General features: G+C 45.4%; 1 protein-coding gene across 2 annotated transcripts in view; it reads right to left on the reverse strand.

Moving 5' to 3' along the window:
* SLC9A7 (solute carrier family 9 member A7) overlaps nt 1-19,047 on the reverse strand; it is a 143,587-nt gene that overhangs the window by 61,349 nt on the left and 63,191 nt on the right. For both annotated transcript variants that reach the window (XM_077296896.1, XM_077296897.1), the window contains exons 4-5: nt 16,168-16,244; nt 12,216-12,328 (exon numbers count right to left, since the gene is read on the reverse strand). In XM_077296896.1, the coding sequence (XP_077153011.1) occupies nt 12,216-12,328; nt 16,168-16,244 (190 nt within the window). The remainder of the gene's footprint in view (nt 1-12,215; nt 12,329-16,167; nt 16,245-19,047) is intronic.

The raw sequence follows: 19,047 nt of genomic DNA on the forward strand, positions 1-19,047 counted from the left end.
GCGGATGCAATTAAATGTACGTTTACTTTGGCTGAAGTGGTTGAATTACATAGAAAGGAAGTGCTGCGTGTGGTAATGTGATGGGACGGAACCTCGTGTGGTAATGTGGGGGGACGGAGCCTCGTGTGGTAATGTGTGGGGACGGAGCCTCGTGTGGTAATGTGTGGGGACGGAGCCTCGTGTGGTAATGTGGGGGGACGGAGCCTCGTGTGGTAATGTGGGGGGACGGAGCCTCGTGTGGTAATGTGGGGGGACGGAGCCTCGTGTGGTAATGTGGGGGGACGGAGCCTCGTGTGGTAATGTGGGGGGACGGAGCCTCGTGTGGTAATGTGGGGGGACGGAGCCTCGTGCGGTAATGTGGGGGAACAGAGCCTCGTGTGGTAATGTGGGGGACGGAGCCTCTTGTGGTAATGTGTGGGGACGGAGCCTCGTGCGGTAATGTGTGGGGACGGAGCCTCGTGTGGTAATGTGGTGGGGCGGAGTTGTGTGTGGTAATGTGGTGGGGGGGCGGGATTGTGTGTGGTAATGTGGTGGGGGGCGGGATTGTATGTGGTAATGTGGTGGGGGGCGGGATTGTGTGTGGTGATGTGGTGGGGGGGGTGGCATTGTGTGTGGTAATGTGGTGGGGGGCGGGATTGTATGTGGTAATGTGGTGGGGGGCGGGATTGTGTGTGGTAATGTGGGGGCGGGATTGTGTGTGGTAATGGGGTGGAGCTACTGTGCAGGGGGCGGGATTAGCGAGTAATCACGATGCCTCATATATATATGTATGTATGTATGTATGTATGTATGTATGTATGTATGTGTGTGTGTGTGTGTGTGTGTGTGTGTGTGTGTGTGTGTGTGTTCTAATTTTCAGAATGAACATGAGCATTTCTAAAACCCACAAGACACAATTCTGTTTCTTGGGAAAGGCTTTATGGCGTACATTTTGTGTTACAAATGACCTCACAATATGACTCTGCTCGTCAGTACACTTATGGCGATACCAAACATGTTACTTTTTTTTTTTTTTTTTTTACAAATTATATTATTGTGGTGAAAAAAAAAAAAGTCAGTGAAAAAATTTGTTCGGGCATTTTGTGAGACCTGTAACCACTTTATTGTTCGGTCAATGGAGCTGTGTGATGGCTTACTTTTTTGTGGGGCGAGACCACGTTTTTATTGTTTTGATTGCATTACAGCATTTTTTGTGAGGTTGCAGTGACCAAAAAACCCGTAATTTAGGCGTTATTGATTTTTTTTCTGCTTATGAAGCATGGCGGCGCATGTTAAATGCTGCTGTCAGAGCTTGAAAGCGGTAATTAACAGGTTAACAAACAAAGCAGTTCCTCACTGTAACCCACAGCTATGACCTGCTCGGTATGGGGCGAGTTTTCCCTGTGAGCCCGCTCTATACAACCACTTTCAACTTGTGCTGTAAATATACTGCATATGTCATGAAGGGGTTAAAATACCTCTAGCAGTTTCTTACTCAGTGGAGTGCGGGCGGGGGGTGGGGCTTTTGGAAATCACAAAAAAACATGGGTAAATCCTCTCAAAAACACTGGTAGCCAAAACAGTTGGAAAAATACTCAGGAAACAAGTGAAACAAGCCACAGGCACAAAAGACAGTTCAGAAAAAAACAAACAAACAAGAACTCCAAGTGTTTTCTCCCTTAAAAAAGAAGTGTTTTCCCTAAAGTGTAAGGCCATGTTCACACGTTCCTGATTTCCCTGCTGTTTTTTCTGCACTAAAAACCGCAGCTCTTGGCAGAAAACGCAGGTGCGGTTTTTGGTGCGTTTTTTGATGCGGTTTTTTATGCAGTTTTCTCTGCAGATTGTCTGTGTTTGACACAAATAAAGCTTTAACTGCAGTGGGGAAAAAAAGAAAGAAATGATGTCATTTCCTTGTCCAACCCTTTTCTTCTTCCATCCTCCATTTTGGGACTAAACACCAAAGTGAGTGGATGTGTTTTGAATGACAGCGCTCCGCAGAGTGCTGAGCGTAGGCCAGATCACAGCCCGCGGATCAAGCTCGATCCAGCTATTTAAGTCTACGTTCACATTTGCGGTCTGCGCCGCAGTGTCGGGCACCGCAGCGTCGCCGCATGCGTCATGCGCCCCTATATTTAACATGGGGGCGCATGGACATGCGTCGCACTTGCGTTTTGCGCCGCATGCATCACTGCGGCGCACGCGTCCGGGCGCAGAGGACGCAGCAAGTTGCATTTTTGCTGCGTCCAAAATCAATCAAAAAAAGGACGCATGCGGCGCAAAACGCAGCGTTGTGCATGCGTTTTGCTGCGTTTTTGTTTGCGTTGTGCGTTGCGGCGCCGACGCTGCGGCGCACAACGCAAATGTGAACGTAGCCTTAGTGCCACGTATTTAAGTGCCACGTATCACGTATTTCAGTGCCACGTATTTCAGTGCCACGTATCACGTATTTCAGTGCCACGCATTTCAGTGCCACGCATTTCAGTGCCACGCATCACATATTTAAGTGCCACGTATCACGTATTTAAGTGCCACGTATTTCAGTTGCACGTATTTTTGCTATTGTAAGGTGGCATTAATCCCGGTTAATAATGGAGAGGCGTCAATAAGACGCCTATCCATTATTAATGCTATTAAAATGATAAAGAAAAATATAGGGGGACCCTCCCCCCCCAAAAAAAAAATGACATAGGGTCCCCCTATATTTTTAGGCCAGAAAGGCTAGGCAGACTGCTGCGGGCCAATATTTGTGGCCTGGGAAGGGGTTAAAATACCCATGGCTGTTCCCAGGCCATGAATATGAAGCCCACAGCTGTCTGCGTAGCCTTTCTGGCTCAGAAATAAAGGGAGAGCCCCCCCCAAAAAAAGTGTTGGGGTCCCCCTATATTTTTAGGCCAGAAAGGCTACGCAGACAGCCGTGGGCTTATATTCATAGCCTAGGAAAGGGGCCATGGATATTTGCCCCCCCCCCCCGGCTACAAATATAAGCCCGCAGCCGCCCCAGAAAAGGCGCATCAAAATGATGTGCCTATTCCAGCACTTAGCCCCTCTCTTCCCACTCCCTGTAGCGGTGGGATATGGGGTAATGAGGGGTTAATGCCACCTTGCTATTGTAAGGTGGCATTAAGCCCGGTTAATAATGGAGAGGCGTCAATAAGACGCCTATCCATTATTAATCCAATGAAAGGGTTAAAAAAAAACCACAAACACTAGAAAAAAATATTTTAATGAAATAAAGACACCCACTTTTTGACCATATTTTATTGTACGCTCAATCCGTCCTGAAGACCCTCGACCTGAAAAAGACGCAAAATAAAAAAACAAATTCATACTCCCTGGCCCTGTCCGCAGAAATCCATCGAGGGTCCCATGAAGATCTTTCATGGAGAACAGACACATCCAGAGATATGTCTGCTCTCCACGGCTGCAGCAACACACTGACAGGAGCCATAGTTCCTGTCGGTGTGTCACTGCACATGCGCGAGCGAGTTTACCGGCGGTCATTGACCCCGGCACTCTCGCTTAACGGCAGTGCTGCGTGGGAAAGTTCAACGCAGCTGTACTGCCGTTAACCGAGACGCCGGAGCCATTGAACTCCGGAACAGTACGCGATACACTGCTAGGAGCTTAGCTCCTGGCAGTGTATCGCCGGAGAGCAGCCGATCGGCGTGGGACACTCGTTTTATGGATCTGCGGACAGGGAGTATGGATTTGATTTTTTATTTTGGGATTTTTTCTAGGGGATCGAGGGCTTCCCCTACCAGTGTGCTGTTGGTGAGTATATACTCTATGTTATGTGTGTCATGTATGTGTATTGTGTGTGTTTTGTGTAACTTTACAACTGTGCTAAGTCGCCGGACACAGGGACAACTCTCCCATCCTAATACCGGATGGGAGTAGTAGTTCCATACGGCGACTTAGCACAATGGTGGCACTAGCGTCGCATGGGGACACACACACACACACACACACACACATGCACGCACACACACACACACACACATACCAAATCTATCAAACGGCCGACATCGATCCCCATGCGACGGTATGCCTCCATGTCTCTCCGGGATACAGGAACACACTCCGCCCAAGCACTTCCGCCCACGCACTTCCTCCCGCTTCCCCGCACTTCCTGCTGCAGCGGTTTCTCCACCCATAACCGCAATAAAACCCGCAGATATATTTTTGATCTGCGGGTTTTACTGCGGGTTTGACCTCACAATGGAAGTCTATGGGTGCAGAACCGCTGCAGTTCCGCACAAAGAAGTGACATGGTCCTTCTTTTTTACCGCAGCTATTCAGCGCGGCTTTTTTAGTGAATTTCAGCATCATGTGCACAGCGTTTCCTGTTTTCCATAGGGTTACATTGTACTGTACCCTGCATGGAAAACAGCTGCGGACCCGCAGCGGCAAAATCGCGGCAGTTCCGCAGTAAAAAACGCATTGTGTGAACATGGCCTTAAAGACGTCTTGTGCACATGCCCCGACGGTAGTTTCCTGGGTTACCTATGAGAGACTGAGGCAGGACCGGACTGGGACTAAAATTCAGCCCTGGCATTTGAAGTCACACAGGCCCACTTGTCGCCTGGTGACTGTATAATATATTTGTACACTTGTAGGTTACAAGAAGTGAGGGGAGTGTAACACGACTATATAACATATAATTACAGCTGTATCCAGCATTACAGCTCAGTCCCCATAGAATGTAATACAGCACAGCCCCCATAGAATGTAATACAGCCAGCCCCCATAGAATGTAATGCAGCCAGTCCCCATAGAATGTAATACAGCCAGCCCCCATAGAATGTAATACAGCACAGCCCCCATAGAATGTAATACAGCACAGCCCCCATAGAATGTAATACAGCACAGCCCCCATAGAATGTAATACAGCACAGCCCCCATAGAATGTAATACAGCCAGCCCCCATAGAATGTAATGCAGCACAGCCCCATACAATGTAATGCAGCACAGCCCCATAGAATGTAATGCAGCACAGCCCCATAGAATGTAATGCAGCACAGCCCCAATATAATGTAATGCAGCCCAGCCCCATAGAATCATGTAATACAGCACAGCCCCCATAGAATGTAATACAGCACAGCCCCCATAGAATGTAATACAGCACAGCCCCCATAGAATGTAATACAGCCAGCCCCCATAGAATGTAATGCAGCACAGCCCCATACAATGTAATGCAGCACAGCCCCATAGAATGTAATGCAGCACAGCCCCATACAATGTAATGCAGCACAGTCCCAATATAATGTAATGCAGCCCAGCCCCATAGAATCATGTAATGCAGCACTGCCCCATAGAATGTAATGCAGCCCAGCCCCATAGAATCATGTAATGCAGCACTGCCCCATAGAATGTAATGCAGCCCAGCCCCATAGATTCATGTAATGCAGCACTGCCCCATAGAATGTAATGCAGCCCAGCCCCATAGAATCATGTAATGCAGCACTGCCCCATAGAATGTAATGCAGCCCAGCCCCATAGATTCATGTAATGCAGCACTGCCCCATAGATTCATGTAATGCAGCCCAGCCCCATAGATTCATGTAATGGAGCCCAGCCCCATAGATTCATGTAATGGAGCCCAGCCCCATAGATTCATGTAATGGAGCCCAGCCCCATAGATTCATGTAATGCAGCACTGCCCCATAGAATGTAATGCAGCCCAGCCCCATAGATTCATGTAATGCAGCCCAGCCCCATAGATTTATGTAATGCAGCCCAGCCCCATAGATTCATGTAATGCAGCACTGCCCCATAGAATGTAATGCAGCCAGCGCTCCCCTCCCTACAATCCAGTTATCACTCATTGATATGTAATAATAAAAAAACAAACACTCTACTCACCTTTCCTCTTGCCCCGCGCTGCTGCTCCTGGCTCCGGTCTCAGCAGCTGCAGTTTGCCAGCCCGGTCACACAGCAGGTACGCGATGATATGACGTCATCGCGCATCCGCAGTGTCAGCGGCAGGCAGAGCGGGGAATGATGGGAGAGGGAGCTGTTATGATTCCAATGGCAGGGAATCTCAGAGATTACAGCAAAGTCTGCAAACATAAATACCAGCTCATAGGGAAGTGGTAACTAGGCTGACCATATACCTGATCCTAGCACAAACAACTAACAGTAGCCGGGGAACGTGCCTACGTTGATCCTAGACGTCTCGCACCAGCCGGAGAACTAACTAACCCTATCAGGGAAAATAAGACCTCTCTTGCCTCCAGAGAAAAGACCCCAAAGTAATACAAGCCCCCAACAAATAATAACGGTGAGGTAAGAAGAAAAGACAAACGTAAGAATGAACTAGATTTTAGCAAAGAGAGGCCCACTGACTAATAGCAGAAGATAGTAAGATGACTTATATGGTCAGCAAAAAACCCTGCAAAATATCCACGCTGAATATCCAAGAACCCCCAAACCGACTAACGGTGAGGGGGGAGAATATCAGCCCCCTAGAGCTTCCAGCGATATCAGGAATCAAATTTTATACAAGCTGGACAAAAATATGAACCATGCAAAATAAACAAAAATAAGAAAGCAGGACTTAGCTTATCTTGCAAAGAACCAGGACCTGAAGACAGGAGCAAACAGAAATGAACTGAATACAACGATGCCAGGCACTGGACTGAGAATCCAGGAAGTTTAAATAGCAACACCCCAGTCCTAACGAAGCAGGTGAGTACCAACCTGGGAAAAGACAATCCAAGTGCCAAACCACTAGTGACCACAAGAGGGAGCCAAGAAGTATAGTTCACAACAGTACCCCCCCTTTAAGGAGGGGTCACCGAACCCTCACCAAGACCACCAGGGCGATCAGGATGAGCAGCGTGGAAGGCACGAACCAAATCGGCCGCATGAACATCAGAGGCGACCACCCAGGAATTATCCTCCTGACCATAGCCCTTCCATTTGACCAAATACTGAAGCCTCCGTCTAGAGAGACGAGAATCCAAAATCTTCTCTACCACGTACTCCAACTCGCCCTCAACCAACACCGGAGCAGGAGGCTCAACAGCAGGAACAATGTACCGCCGCAACAAAGACCTATGGAACACGTTGTGAATGGCAAACGACACCGGAAGATCCAAACGAAAAGAAACCGGGTTGAGAACTTCCAAAATTTTATAAGGACCAATAAAGCGAGGCTTAAACTTAGGAGAGGAAACCTTCAGAGGGACATACCGAGAAGACAACCAAACCAATTCCCCAACACGAAGTCGGGGACCCACACCGCGGCTGCGGTTGGCAAAACGCTGAGCCTTCTCCTGTGACAACTTCAAGTTGTCTACCACATGATTCCAAATCCGCTGCAACCTATCTCCCCAACACGAAGTCGGGGACCCACACCGCGGCTGCGGTTGGCAAAACGCTGAGCCTTCTCCTGTGACAACTTCAAGTTGTCTACCACATGATTCCAAATCCGCTGCAACCTATCCACCACGGAATCCACCCCAGGACAGTCAGAAGACTCAACATGACCGAGGAGAAACGAGGATGAAAACCAGAGTTGCAGAAGAATGGCGAAACCAAAGTAGCGGAACTAGCCCGATTATTAAGGGCAAACTCAGCCAATGGCAAGAAGGTCACCCAATCATCCTGGTCCGCAGAAACAAAACATCTCAAATAAGCCTCCAGTGTCTGATTAGTTCGTTCCGTTTGACCATTAGTCTGAGGATGAAAGGCAGATGAAAACGACAAATCAATGCCCATTTTAGCACAAAAAGATCGCCAGAATCTGGACACAAACTGGGATCCTCTGTCGGACACGATATTCTCCGGAATGCCGTGTAAACGAACCACATTCTGAAAAAACAAAGGAACCAGATCGGAAGAGGAAGGCAACTTAGGCAAGGGTACCAAATGGACCATCTTGGAAAAACGATCACACACCACCCAGATGACAGACATTCCTTGAGACACCCGAAGATCAGAAATGAAATCCATGGAAATGTGTGTCCAAGGCCTCTTCGGGACGGGCAAGGGCAAAAGCAACCCGCTAGCACGAGAACAACAAGGCTTAGCCCGAGCACAAGTCCCACAGGACTGCACAAATGACCGCACATCCCGTGACAAGGAAGGCCACCAAAAGGACCTAGCCACCAAATCTCGGGTACCAAAAATTCCCGGATGCCCTGCCAACACCGAGGAATGAACCTCGGAAATGACTCTGCTGGTCCATTTATCAGGAACAAACAGTCTGTCGGGTGGACAAGAGTCAGGTCTACCAGCCTGAAATCTCTGCAACACACGTCGCAAATCAGGAGATATGGCCGACACGATTACTCCCTCTTTAAGAATACCAGCTGGCTCCGAGACTCCAGGAGAGTCAGGCACAAAGCTCCTAGAAAGGGCATCAGCCTTAACATTCTTCGAACCAGGCAGGTACGAGACCACAAAGTCAAAACGAGAGAAAAACAATGACCAACGAGCCTGTCTAGGATTCAGGCGCTTAGCAGACTCGAGATACATCAGATTTTTGTGATCAGTCAAGACCACCACACGATGCTTAGCACCCTCGAGCCAATGACGCCACTCCTCAAATGCCCACTTCATGGCCAACAACTCCCGATTACCAACATCATAGTTCCGCTCAGCAGGCGAAAACTTCCTAGAGAAAAAAGCACATGGTCTCATCACAGAGCAACCAGAGCCTCTCTGCGACAAAACAGCCCCAGCACCGATCTCAGAAGCATCCACTTCAACCTGAAAGGGAAGTGAGACATCAGGCTGGCACAAAACAGGCGCCGAAGTAAACCGGCGCTTCAGCTCCTGGAAGGCCTCCACGGCTGCAGGGGCCCAATTAGCCACATCAGAACCTTTCTTGGTCATATCCGTCAAAGGTTTAACAACGCTAGAAAAATTAGCGATAAAGCGACGGTAGAAATTAGCAAACCCCAAGAACTTCTGAAGACTCTTAACAGACGTGGGCTGAGTCCAATCATGAATAGCTCGGACCTTGACTGGGTCCATCTCCACAGCAGAAGGGGAGAAAATAAAACCCAAAAAGGAAACCTTCTGCACTCCAAAGAGACACTTTGAGCCCTTCACAAATAAAGCATTATCACGCAAAACCTGAAACACCATCCTGACCTGCTTTACATGAGAATCCCAATCATCCGAGAAAACCAGAATATCATCCAGATAAACAATCATAAATTTATCCAGATACTTCCGGAAGATATCATGCATAAAGGACTGAAACACCGAAGGAGCATTAGAGAGCCCAAAGGGCATCACCAAGTACTCAAAATGACCTTCGGGCGTATTGAATGCAGTTTTCCATTCATCTCCCTGCCTAATGCGCACAAGGTTGTACGCACCACGAAGATCTATCTTGGTGAACCACTTGGCACCCTTAATCCGAGCAAACAAGTCTGACAATAGTGGCAAAGGATACTGAAACTTAACAGTGATTTTATTCAGAAGCCGATAGTCTATACAAGGTCTCAAAGACCCGTCTTTCTTGGCCACAAAAAAGAATCCCGCACCAAGAGGGGAAGAGGATGGACGAATATGCCCCTTCTCCAAAGACTCCTTGACATAAGAACGCATCGCGGCATGCTCGGGTACAGACAAATTAAATAATCGTCCCTTAGGAAACTTACTGCCAGGAATCAAATCTATAGCGCAGTCACAGTCCCTATGAGGAGGAAGAGCACTGGACCTGGACTCACTGAATACATCCTGATAGTCACACAAATACTCAGGAACTTCTGAAGGAGTAGAAGTAGCAATAGACACCGGCGGAGAATCGCAATGAATTCCCTGACAACCCCAACTCGACACAGACATAGCCTTCCAATCCAAAACAGGATTATGGGTCTGTAACCATGGCAGACCTAAAACGACCAAATCATTCATTTTATGCAGAACAAGAAAACGAATCACCTCCCGATGTTCAGGAGTCATGCACATGGTCACTTGTGTCCAATACTGCGGTTTATTTTCCGCCAGTGGCGTAGCATCAATTCCCCTGAGAGGAATAGGAACTTTTAAAGGCTCCAGGACAAAACCACAGCGCTTGGCAAACGACAAGTCCATAAGACTCAGGGCAGCACCTGAATCCACAAACGCCATAACAGGGTAGGAAGACAATGAACAAATTAAAGTCAGACAAAATAAATTTAGGCTGCAAATTACCAATGGTGACTGGACTAACAACCTTGGTTAGACGTTTAGAGCATGCTGATATAACATGTGTAGAATCACCACAGTAAAAACACAGTCCATTCTGACGTCTATGATTTTGTCGTTCGGTTCTAGTCAGGATTCTATCACATTGCATTGCCGGATCGGAGTTTCTATCACATTGCATTGAGACAGGTGTCTGTTCAGACAACACCGCCAGAGGATTAGCGGATTTGCGCTCCCGCAAACGCCAATCAATCTGAATAGCCAGCGCCATAGAATCATTCAGACTTGTAGGAATTGTGAAACCCACCATCACATTCTTAATGGCTTCAGAAAGGCCATTTCTGAAATTTGCGGCCAGAGCACATTCATTCCATCGAGTAAGCACGGACCATTTCCGAAATTTTTGGCAATACACTTCAGCTTCATCCTGGCCCTGAGAGATAGCCAGTAGAGCTTTTTCTGCCTGAATTTCAAGATTAGGCTCCTCATAAAGCAATCCGAGCGCCAGAAAAAACGCATCAACATTCGCCAATGCCGGATCTCCTGGCGCCAACGAGAAAGCCCAATCCTGAGGGTCGCCACGCAAGAAGGAGATAACAATTTTAACTTGCTGAGCTGAATCTCCAGACGAACGAGATTTCAAAGATAGAAACAATTTACAATTATTCCTAAAATTCCCAAATTTAAATCGATCTCCAGAGAACAGCTCAGGAATAGGTATCGTAGGCTCTGACATAGGACTGCTATCAACAAAATCCTGAATGCTCTGCACTCGTGCAGCAAGCTGATCCACACTAGTAATCAAGGTCTGAACATTCATGTCTGCAGCAAAGCTTTAAGCCACTCAGAGATAAAGGGGAGGAAGAAAAAAAAAAACAAAACTTAGAACTTCTTTTCTTTTAATCCCACTTCAGCAATGCATTAACTATTCATAGGCCTGGCATACTGTTGGATTCCAATGGCAGGGAATCTCAGAGATTACAGCAAAGTCTGCAAACATAAATACCAGCTCATAGGGAAGTGGTAACTAGGCTGACCATATACCTGATCCTAGCACAAACAACTAACAGTAGCCGGGGAACGTGCCTACGTTGATCCTAGACGTCTCGCGCCAGCCGGAGAACTAACTAACCCTATCAGGGAAAATAAGACCTCTCTTGCCTCCAGAGAAAAGACCCCAAAGTAATACAAGCCCCCAACAAATAATAACGGTGAGGTGAGAAGAAAAGACAAACGTAAGAATGAACTAGATTTTAGCAAAGAGAGGCCCACTGACTAATAGCAGAAGATAGTAAGATGACTTATATGGTCAGCAAAAAACCCTGCAAAATATCCACGCTGAATATCCAAGAACCCTCAAACCGACTAACGGTGAGGGGGGAGAATATCAGCCCCCTAGAGCTTCCAGCGATATCAGGAATCAAATTTTATACAAGCTGGACAAAAATATGAACCATGCAAAATAAACAAAAATAAGAAAGCAGGACTTAGCTTATCTTGCAAAGAACCAGGACCTGAAGACAGGAGCAAACAGAAATGAACTGAATACAACGATGCCAGGCACTGGACTGAGAATCCAGGAAGTTTAAATAGCAACACCCCAGTCCTAACGAAGCAGGTGAGTACCAACCTGGGAAAAGACAATCCAAGTGCCAAACCACTAGTGACCACAAGAGGGAGCCAAGAAGTATAGTTCACAACAGGGAGCGTCAGCAGACGCTCTCTCCTCCATCATTGCATTCAACTGTACCGGTGTCTATGACGCCGGTATAGTTGAATGCGGGGCCGGGAGTGTGCCGACAACGGGGGGAGTGTGCCGACAGCGGCACACTCCAGCGGCCCACTACTGCCACCGGCCCTTCTGGCATTTGCCAGAACTGCCCGGTGGCCAGTCCGGCCCTGGACTGAGGTCTTCTGGAAGAAAATACATTTACAAACTTTTCAAACTGGGCATGGAGAAACAGACCCACAAAATCAGGAAACAAAATTAGGCTGGACTTCTTCTAGCCAGTTACTGTATTTCAGGTGTGATCCTGTGTAAGAGCCATGGCACAATGCAGCAGATACGTATGTCATATGACTTCCATTACCTGGGTCTGTAGCCGAGATGATGGCTCCAAAAAAGAGACAATCCGTGTAGTAAAATTTACCATTCAGTTGGCCAACAAGACTCATTAATTTCACCACTCCGTACATGAGATTTCTAAATTCAAAAAAAAAAAATACAAATTGTAAACTGATCAAATAATCAAATATACAGAAATTGTCAAAACATTTTGGGCATCATGGAGCCATGACACGTATAATTGTTCCAATTGCCAAATACCAACCCCGCCCTGGTCATACAGAGCTTCAGCTGGGCTCTTCTGTGTTCTGTATGGGGAGGGGAGAATAAGCTGCTCCCAGACATCTCTGGTGGAAGATTCTCTCGTAGAACAAAAGGATTGAGCGCTCAAACCTAATCCTATGTATTGGGCCTTCAGACTGGAAGCTGCCTTACACAAAGTCCTGTCTCCTGGTGGCTTTTTAGTTGCAGGTTTTAGACTAAGTGTCAACAGTCTGTCACTTGTATGGAACTTTTATTCCTAAATTGTTGCAGAATATGCAAATCCTTAAAGAAAATGAGTCAAGAGTAAATTTACATATTTTTTAAAATCAGGTTTTCACGTTAAAGAGAATATGTCAGTAGGATCATCCCTCCTAAGCCGTCTATATGGGCATGTAGGTTATAGGAAGCTGAACACCACGATACCTTGATATTCGAGGTCTTATTCCAAAGAAATCCACATTTTTCACGGCAATATCAAATGTGTATTTTTTAAATTTTTTTTTTATTGTTTTATTTTGCATGGGGCGAATGGGAAGTGATTAAAACTTATTTTTTCATAAATGTAATTTTTTTTTTATTATTATTTTTTTTCAACATTTTACTGGCTTCAATGGTCTCCATGAAAAACTAGGAGATGCAATCTTCCGATCGCTTGTGCTACACACAGCAGGGCTTCAGCCCTGCTCTGTGTAGCAGAAATGCTCACTTGCTATGAGCACCGGCCACTGGGCAGCGTTCATAGCAATCCGGCAATGACAACTACAGGGGTCTGCTGCATACCCCAGGTTGTCATGCCAACCCATCGGCAACCCACGGTCATGTAACACAAGCGCTGATAGGTGGGGTTTGTGATGTACTTCCGGCGTGATCATGTCAAATGCCGCTGTCAGAGATCGAACATTTAACATGTTAACAGCCGCGGATGGATATTGATTCCACCCGCGGCTGTTAGGGGCACATGTCAGCTGATGAAATGTGCCGGAAAAGTTGTGGGCTCATCGCCAGAGCCCGAAGCAAACAGGGAAGGTGACCTTGGATGTATAGTTACGTCCAAGGTCATAAAGGGGTTAAAGACAGTTATACAACAAAAAATATTGCCTGTTTATTAGGCAATCCCTGCATGTGTTGTGGCTGTTGAACAGCTGAGAGACATGTGGGCACGGGGACTCGAACATATTATTCAAGCATGCCGAAGATACTCTATTAGCACATGAGCATGCTCGAATAACACCTCATCCAAGCACGCTCGCTCACCACTATTTAAGAATAAAAAGTACCTGGCTACAAATCAATTTTGATGACAGGTTCTCTTTACAAAAAAAATATGATAATAGAGAAGTACAACATTTGTCTAGTCACATGTGGAATCCAGAAATGTAAATAAAAGAAAATTTGACATCAATAACATCTGAAAATAAATCTCTTTGAGATACAAAAGATGGGTGTTGGCATTGAAAAGGTTTTGAAGCCCAGCAGAGCACTTTGTAGACATGTCCGATTGCAATCTTCCAGTCTTGGCAGGGCAGTCCGCCTGTAAATATGTTCTTTTCCATTTGTGAAATAAAGATCTACACTAATCCAATAATAACTCCCTGATATGGCATTAGGGGGGGGGGTTTCTTCTCAGACAACATCCTAAATCTAACACCACAGCACAGACGTTATGACCTGCACTCTATAGCCAGACAGGCCTGCAATTTCTCATCCATTAGCGCTCAGAAATGAATTATGTCAATGACCAATAATGGTAATTAACTCTAATACTCTCAATTATTTATAACACTACAGAACAGGATGGGTCTTGCTGATCAAGAGCCACAAGAAAAAAAGAACACCACTTTGTAATATGTTTTTAATCATCTTATTACATTATTAAATCCATATTTGCCCTAAATACTGTATAGCTCACATTTTATATGTTATAACATTATAGGACTATACATAACTGCCCTTCATATTTGTAGGCCTTTGGCCAGGAAAGGCATGTCTGATAGGAAAGGTTAGAATCCCGTCAAAGAAAGGAACGTCTTGTCATGACTGGTGACCACTCACAATTTGGTCAATTTGTGCACTACTTACTAAACAGGAGTGGATTTAACAAAATTCAAATTTTCCTGTTCGCATGGATTTTCTTGAGACTTTCGATTCACAGTGACGTTACTTTTCGAGAATGTCCTATAGTATGCTCTGGGTTCCTTACAGACCCTACAGCAGGGGTTTTCAACCTGTGGCTTGGGAGCTACATGTGGCTCACAGGCCCAAGATACGTAGCTCGCGGTTGTCTGTCAGCATGGTGAATTAGCACCTTGTCCGTCCAACATCTGGCTATGAAGAGAAGGTCTCCAGATGGTGGCTTGTAAGTAGCCCTGCACAAAAGAGCAGATCTGGATGTGCATATACTAGCGGGGTCGATGGGGTAGAGATATGAATATTGTAAGTTGGGGATATGAGGATACTGTTCGTTAGAAGAGAGCTTGAAGCTGGATGCAATAGTGTAGAGCAGTGTTTCTCAACTCCAGTCCTCAAGACCCCACAACAGGTCATGTTTTCAGGATTGCCTTAGTATTGCACAGGTGATAATTTCATCACCTGTTCAAGCATTAATTCCATCGCCTGTGCAATACTAAGGAAATCCTGAAAACATGACCTGTTGTGGGGTCTTGAAGACTGGAGTTGAGAAACACTTGTGTAGAAGGTGTCCTTCACATGAGCCAACCAAACGGGAAGAAACAACAAAGCTTCACAGATGTTCTGTGTTTTGGAGGAGCTCTCTTTTTTCTCTTGCTAATACGGATTAAATAAGGACTAGGAGGTGCTTAAAGGGAACCAGTATCATGAAAAAATTGCTATTAACCTCCAGATATGGCGTTAATAGCATTCATGAGGCACCGCAATGGAAGCCCAGCAACCTAGAGGAAATGAACTATAATCCTCCTGGCAGCCTTGGGCTTTCAGTCAGAGGCGTGGCCAGCATCCCGGCTCAATACATAGGGAGCGGTGGCTGTAACCATGTCCCCGCCACTGACTGACAGCTGACTCTATAATGTATAAGGGCTGAGCCAGCTTTCAGCTACTGCCTGGGCAAGGTTTAAGCAATCACTCACCATGTACTGAGCAGTGATTGAAGCCGTGCCCCTATGACTGAAAGCCCAAGGTTTCGGGAGGCTCAAAGTTAATTTCCTCCCAGAAGCCGAGGTTTCAATGCGGCAGCCGCATGGCTTCAGAACGCTATGAAACTTCAGATTAAACCAATATCTGCAGGTTGCTCACTTTCTTTTTCCCCCTCACATAACTGGTTCCCTTTAAGTTATTTTTTTCCTCTTTCTGCCCATTTTTTTTTTTTTTTTTATATTAGACAAAAAAAAAAGTAGCAAAATAAAAAAGGCCTAAATATTTACCTGTGGCGTTTCAGAAGGTAAACCTGTGCTCTGGAGAGAAGCAGTAACATCTCCTTACTGAAAAGATGAATTATTGTTTCCTATTCTTTAGACATCCAGCTATTTAAGTATTATGTGTAAGAATTTCATCTTTGTGCTTCAAGCGCCAGAAACTGCACAGTATAAAAGGTGTATAAATAGCAGAAATGCGTATAAATATAGCATCGCTGCGAGCACAGAAGTCACTAGGCACAAGCAGAGAGGAGATTGTCAGTGGCGCAGCTGGTGCAGGCAGTGTGTGGAGATCATCGGCGCCGTCACGCTGTTATGACTCACCCAATGATGAAGCACGAGACCGCAGTACCAAAGAAAGCATAGGCGAGGATGGAGCCAATATTTCTGAAGAAGTGTCTCTGAAAAGGAAAACAAGTTGGCCTTCAGCACTGTTCTGTTCGATTATGGGAAACGCACGTTCCTAGATATGGGAACTATGCATTGCCATTTAATGGTGACTTTTGCATTAAAGGGCTCTCACATCACTCACATTTACCTAAGTGAAAACTCATCAAAAGAAAAAAAAGATACAAGGTCAAAGTTTAAAATAAGATGACTAAATAAGATGAAAACATTTTCGCTCCAATTCATCTTTTCTATACGTTTTGTGCCACTTTTTGAAGACGTCGGCCCCGATTAGTTAGGACTTCCATTTGGTACGCCAGTCTAAATGAGGGCCGTGTATGAATAAGATGCTCTCAATTCAAGAGGGGGCACACCACTCGATTAATTCAGCATGCGCCTTTCCAAAAATGTTACTCCAATCAACGACTGGAGTAACGTTTCACTATTGATGAATTGGAGGGGCGGACACAGCTTCTCCTCAGCTCCGTCCATTATAGTGGCGCTGCCTGAAACTGGCACGAAAACGCCAAAAGTCCCAAATTGTATGAGCAACTCAAAAGTGTAACTTTGCAATTTACCCGTTTTTAATCCTTAATAAACACTTTAATAATTTACATTTGTGATGGCTTAGCCGTCATTTTACCATCGCTGGCGTCCTTTTTTTAGCTGCTTCACGGTTTCCAAATGCTAATATTGTTATAAGAAGTAACAAAGAACTGAACATGTGTAGGGTAAGGTCGTTTTGTCATTGCTCTGCACAATGTTCATTTTTTGCACAGTTTCGCTTTTTCAGGTGGATTACTGGTAAAATTTGCCTGAAAAAAATATATATATCATGTGCACATCCTCTTACTGTATGGTGAAAAAGTCACAGTTTTCCAATACATTTTTTTTTAATTATTTCTGCCTAAGAGTGAAGGAACAGAACCCCATTTCTGGGATTGGTGTAAGCCCAATCAGACATTTTTTATTTTGATCAATCAAATGTAAATGGATTTGCTCTTTAACTAGAAAACTAACATTTCAGCATGGGATAACTAATTAAACCACAGTAAGTTGTACAGATAGAACTAGCACTTTACAATTAAAAAAGCTAGATGGCTTTCACATCGATTCATAGGTGTCAACAGTGCCCTCTAGTGGTCATTCTGTCTGCAACATTAAACAAGCGCTCCTATCAAAATGGTTATCCTCTTAATATAATGCAATCATATTATATAGCACTGTGTACTTACAATTGCTCATTTTGTCCTTCTACCCAGATAATTCTTCAGTTTTCCATTAGGTCTATGACATCGAGATTAAAAACTAGCTGAATCCTAGCTCTATGTATAAACAGGAGGTCAATTTTCCCTGCACCAGTCATCACTGCAAAAGTCAATGTCAAGGAGGGATGGAGCAGCAGGGTTAGGAGTTGAAGAGGGGAATGATTTCTGCAAGGACAAGAGATTTCCTGTTTCTATATAGAGCAGAGAAAAAAAAAGAAGAATTATCTGGGTAGAAGGACAAAATGGGCAATTGTAAGTACAAAGTGCTGTATAATAATATGACAGGCAAGAATTTTGTTGATGGTTAGAGGAAGTGATTGCAGTTTTTCATTTCAAAGGCTGTGCAACCAAATATTACGTTGAGGGTGCCAACAATTTTGTCTGGCCCATTTTTGGTGTGAAATTCTGTCCAATTTGGGCTTTTTTTCACTGTTTTTTCTTGGTGCCAGAGATAGAGGCCTTTCTATTCCGTGCTAATATTTGTGGTCCAAGAGGGTGTGGTGCACAGTATTCTATGGGAGTGTGTCTTCAGACCGATTTGCAATTATCTACTATATAATTGTCTAAGGGATACTTCAGTCTTTCTGTCTGTCTGTCTGTCTTGCTGTCTGTCTGTCTGTCACGGATATTCATTGGTCGCGGCCTCTGTCTGTCATGGAATCCAAGTCCGATTAGTCCCTCCCTACTCCCCTGCAGTCAGTGCCCGGCACCCGCTCCATACTCCCCGCAGTTACCGCTCACACAGGGTTACAGTCACCGCTCACACAGGGTTAATGCCAGCGGTAACGGACCGCGTTATGCCGTGGGTAACTCACTCCGTTACCGCCGCCATTAACCCTGTGTGACGAAGTTTTTACAATTGATGCTGCCTATGCAGTGTCAATAGTAAAAACATCTAATGTTAAAAATAATTAAAAAAATAAAAAATCATTATATACTCACCTTCCGCCGCCTTTCCCGCTCCTCGCGACGCTCCGGTGACCGCTCCATGCAAGCAGCAGGTTCCGGTGGCAAGGATGGTGTGCGAGAAGGACCTGCCATGACGTCACGGTCATGTGACCACAACGTCATCACAGGTCCTGCGCTCATACCAACCCTGGGACCGACAGGACTACAAGGGGCCCTCGGAAGGTGAGTATATGTTTATTTTTTAACCTGTCACATACGTGGCTGGGCAATATACTACGTGGCTGGGCAATATACTACGTGGCTGGGCAATATACTACGTGGCTGGGCAATATACTACGTGGACATGCATATTCTAGAATACCCGATGCGTTAGAATTGGGCCACCATCTAGTACTCTATAAGACCCTACCATTGGTACAAAAAAAAAAAAAAAAACACCATAAAATTTAGCACTAAATAAAAAAGGGCCATATACTCAGTGGAGGGAATAAAATAAGAGCAAAAACTGCCCACTTCTGACCTGCTGACAGGTTTTCGTAAAATATATTTTGTGAACACAAAATGACAAACAGTTTTATGGGAAAAAAAATTTTGTTGAATATTTCTCAACACAGTGCTCCAAATAAGTTAAGATGCAATA

Source organism: Ranitomeya variabilis, chromosome 3 (genome assembly GCF_051348905.1).
Source record: "Ranitomeya variabilis isolate aRanVar5 chromosome 3, aRanVar5.hap1, whole genome shotgun sequence".
Classification (NCBI taxonomy): Eukaryota; Metazoa; Chordata; class Amphibia; order Anura; family Dendrobatidae; genus Ranitomeya; species Ranitomeya variabilis.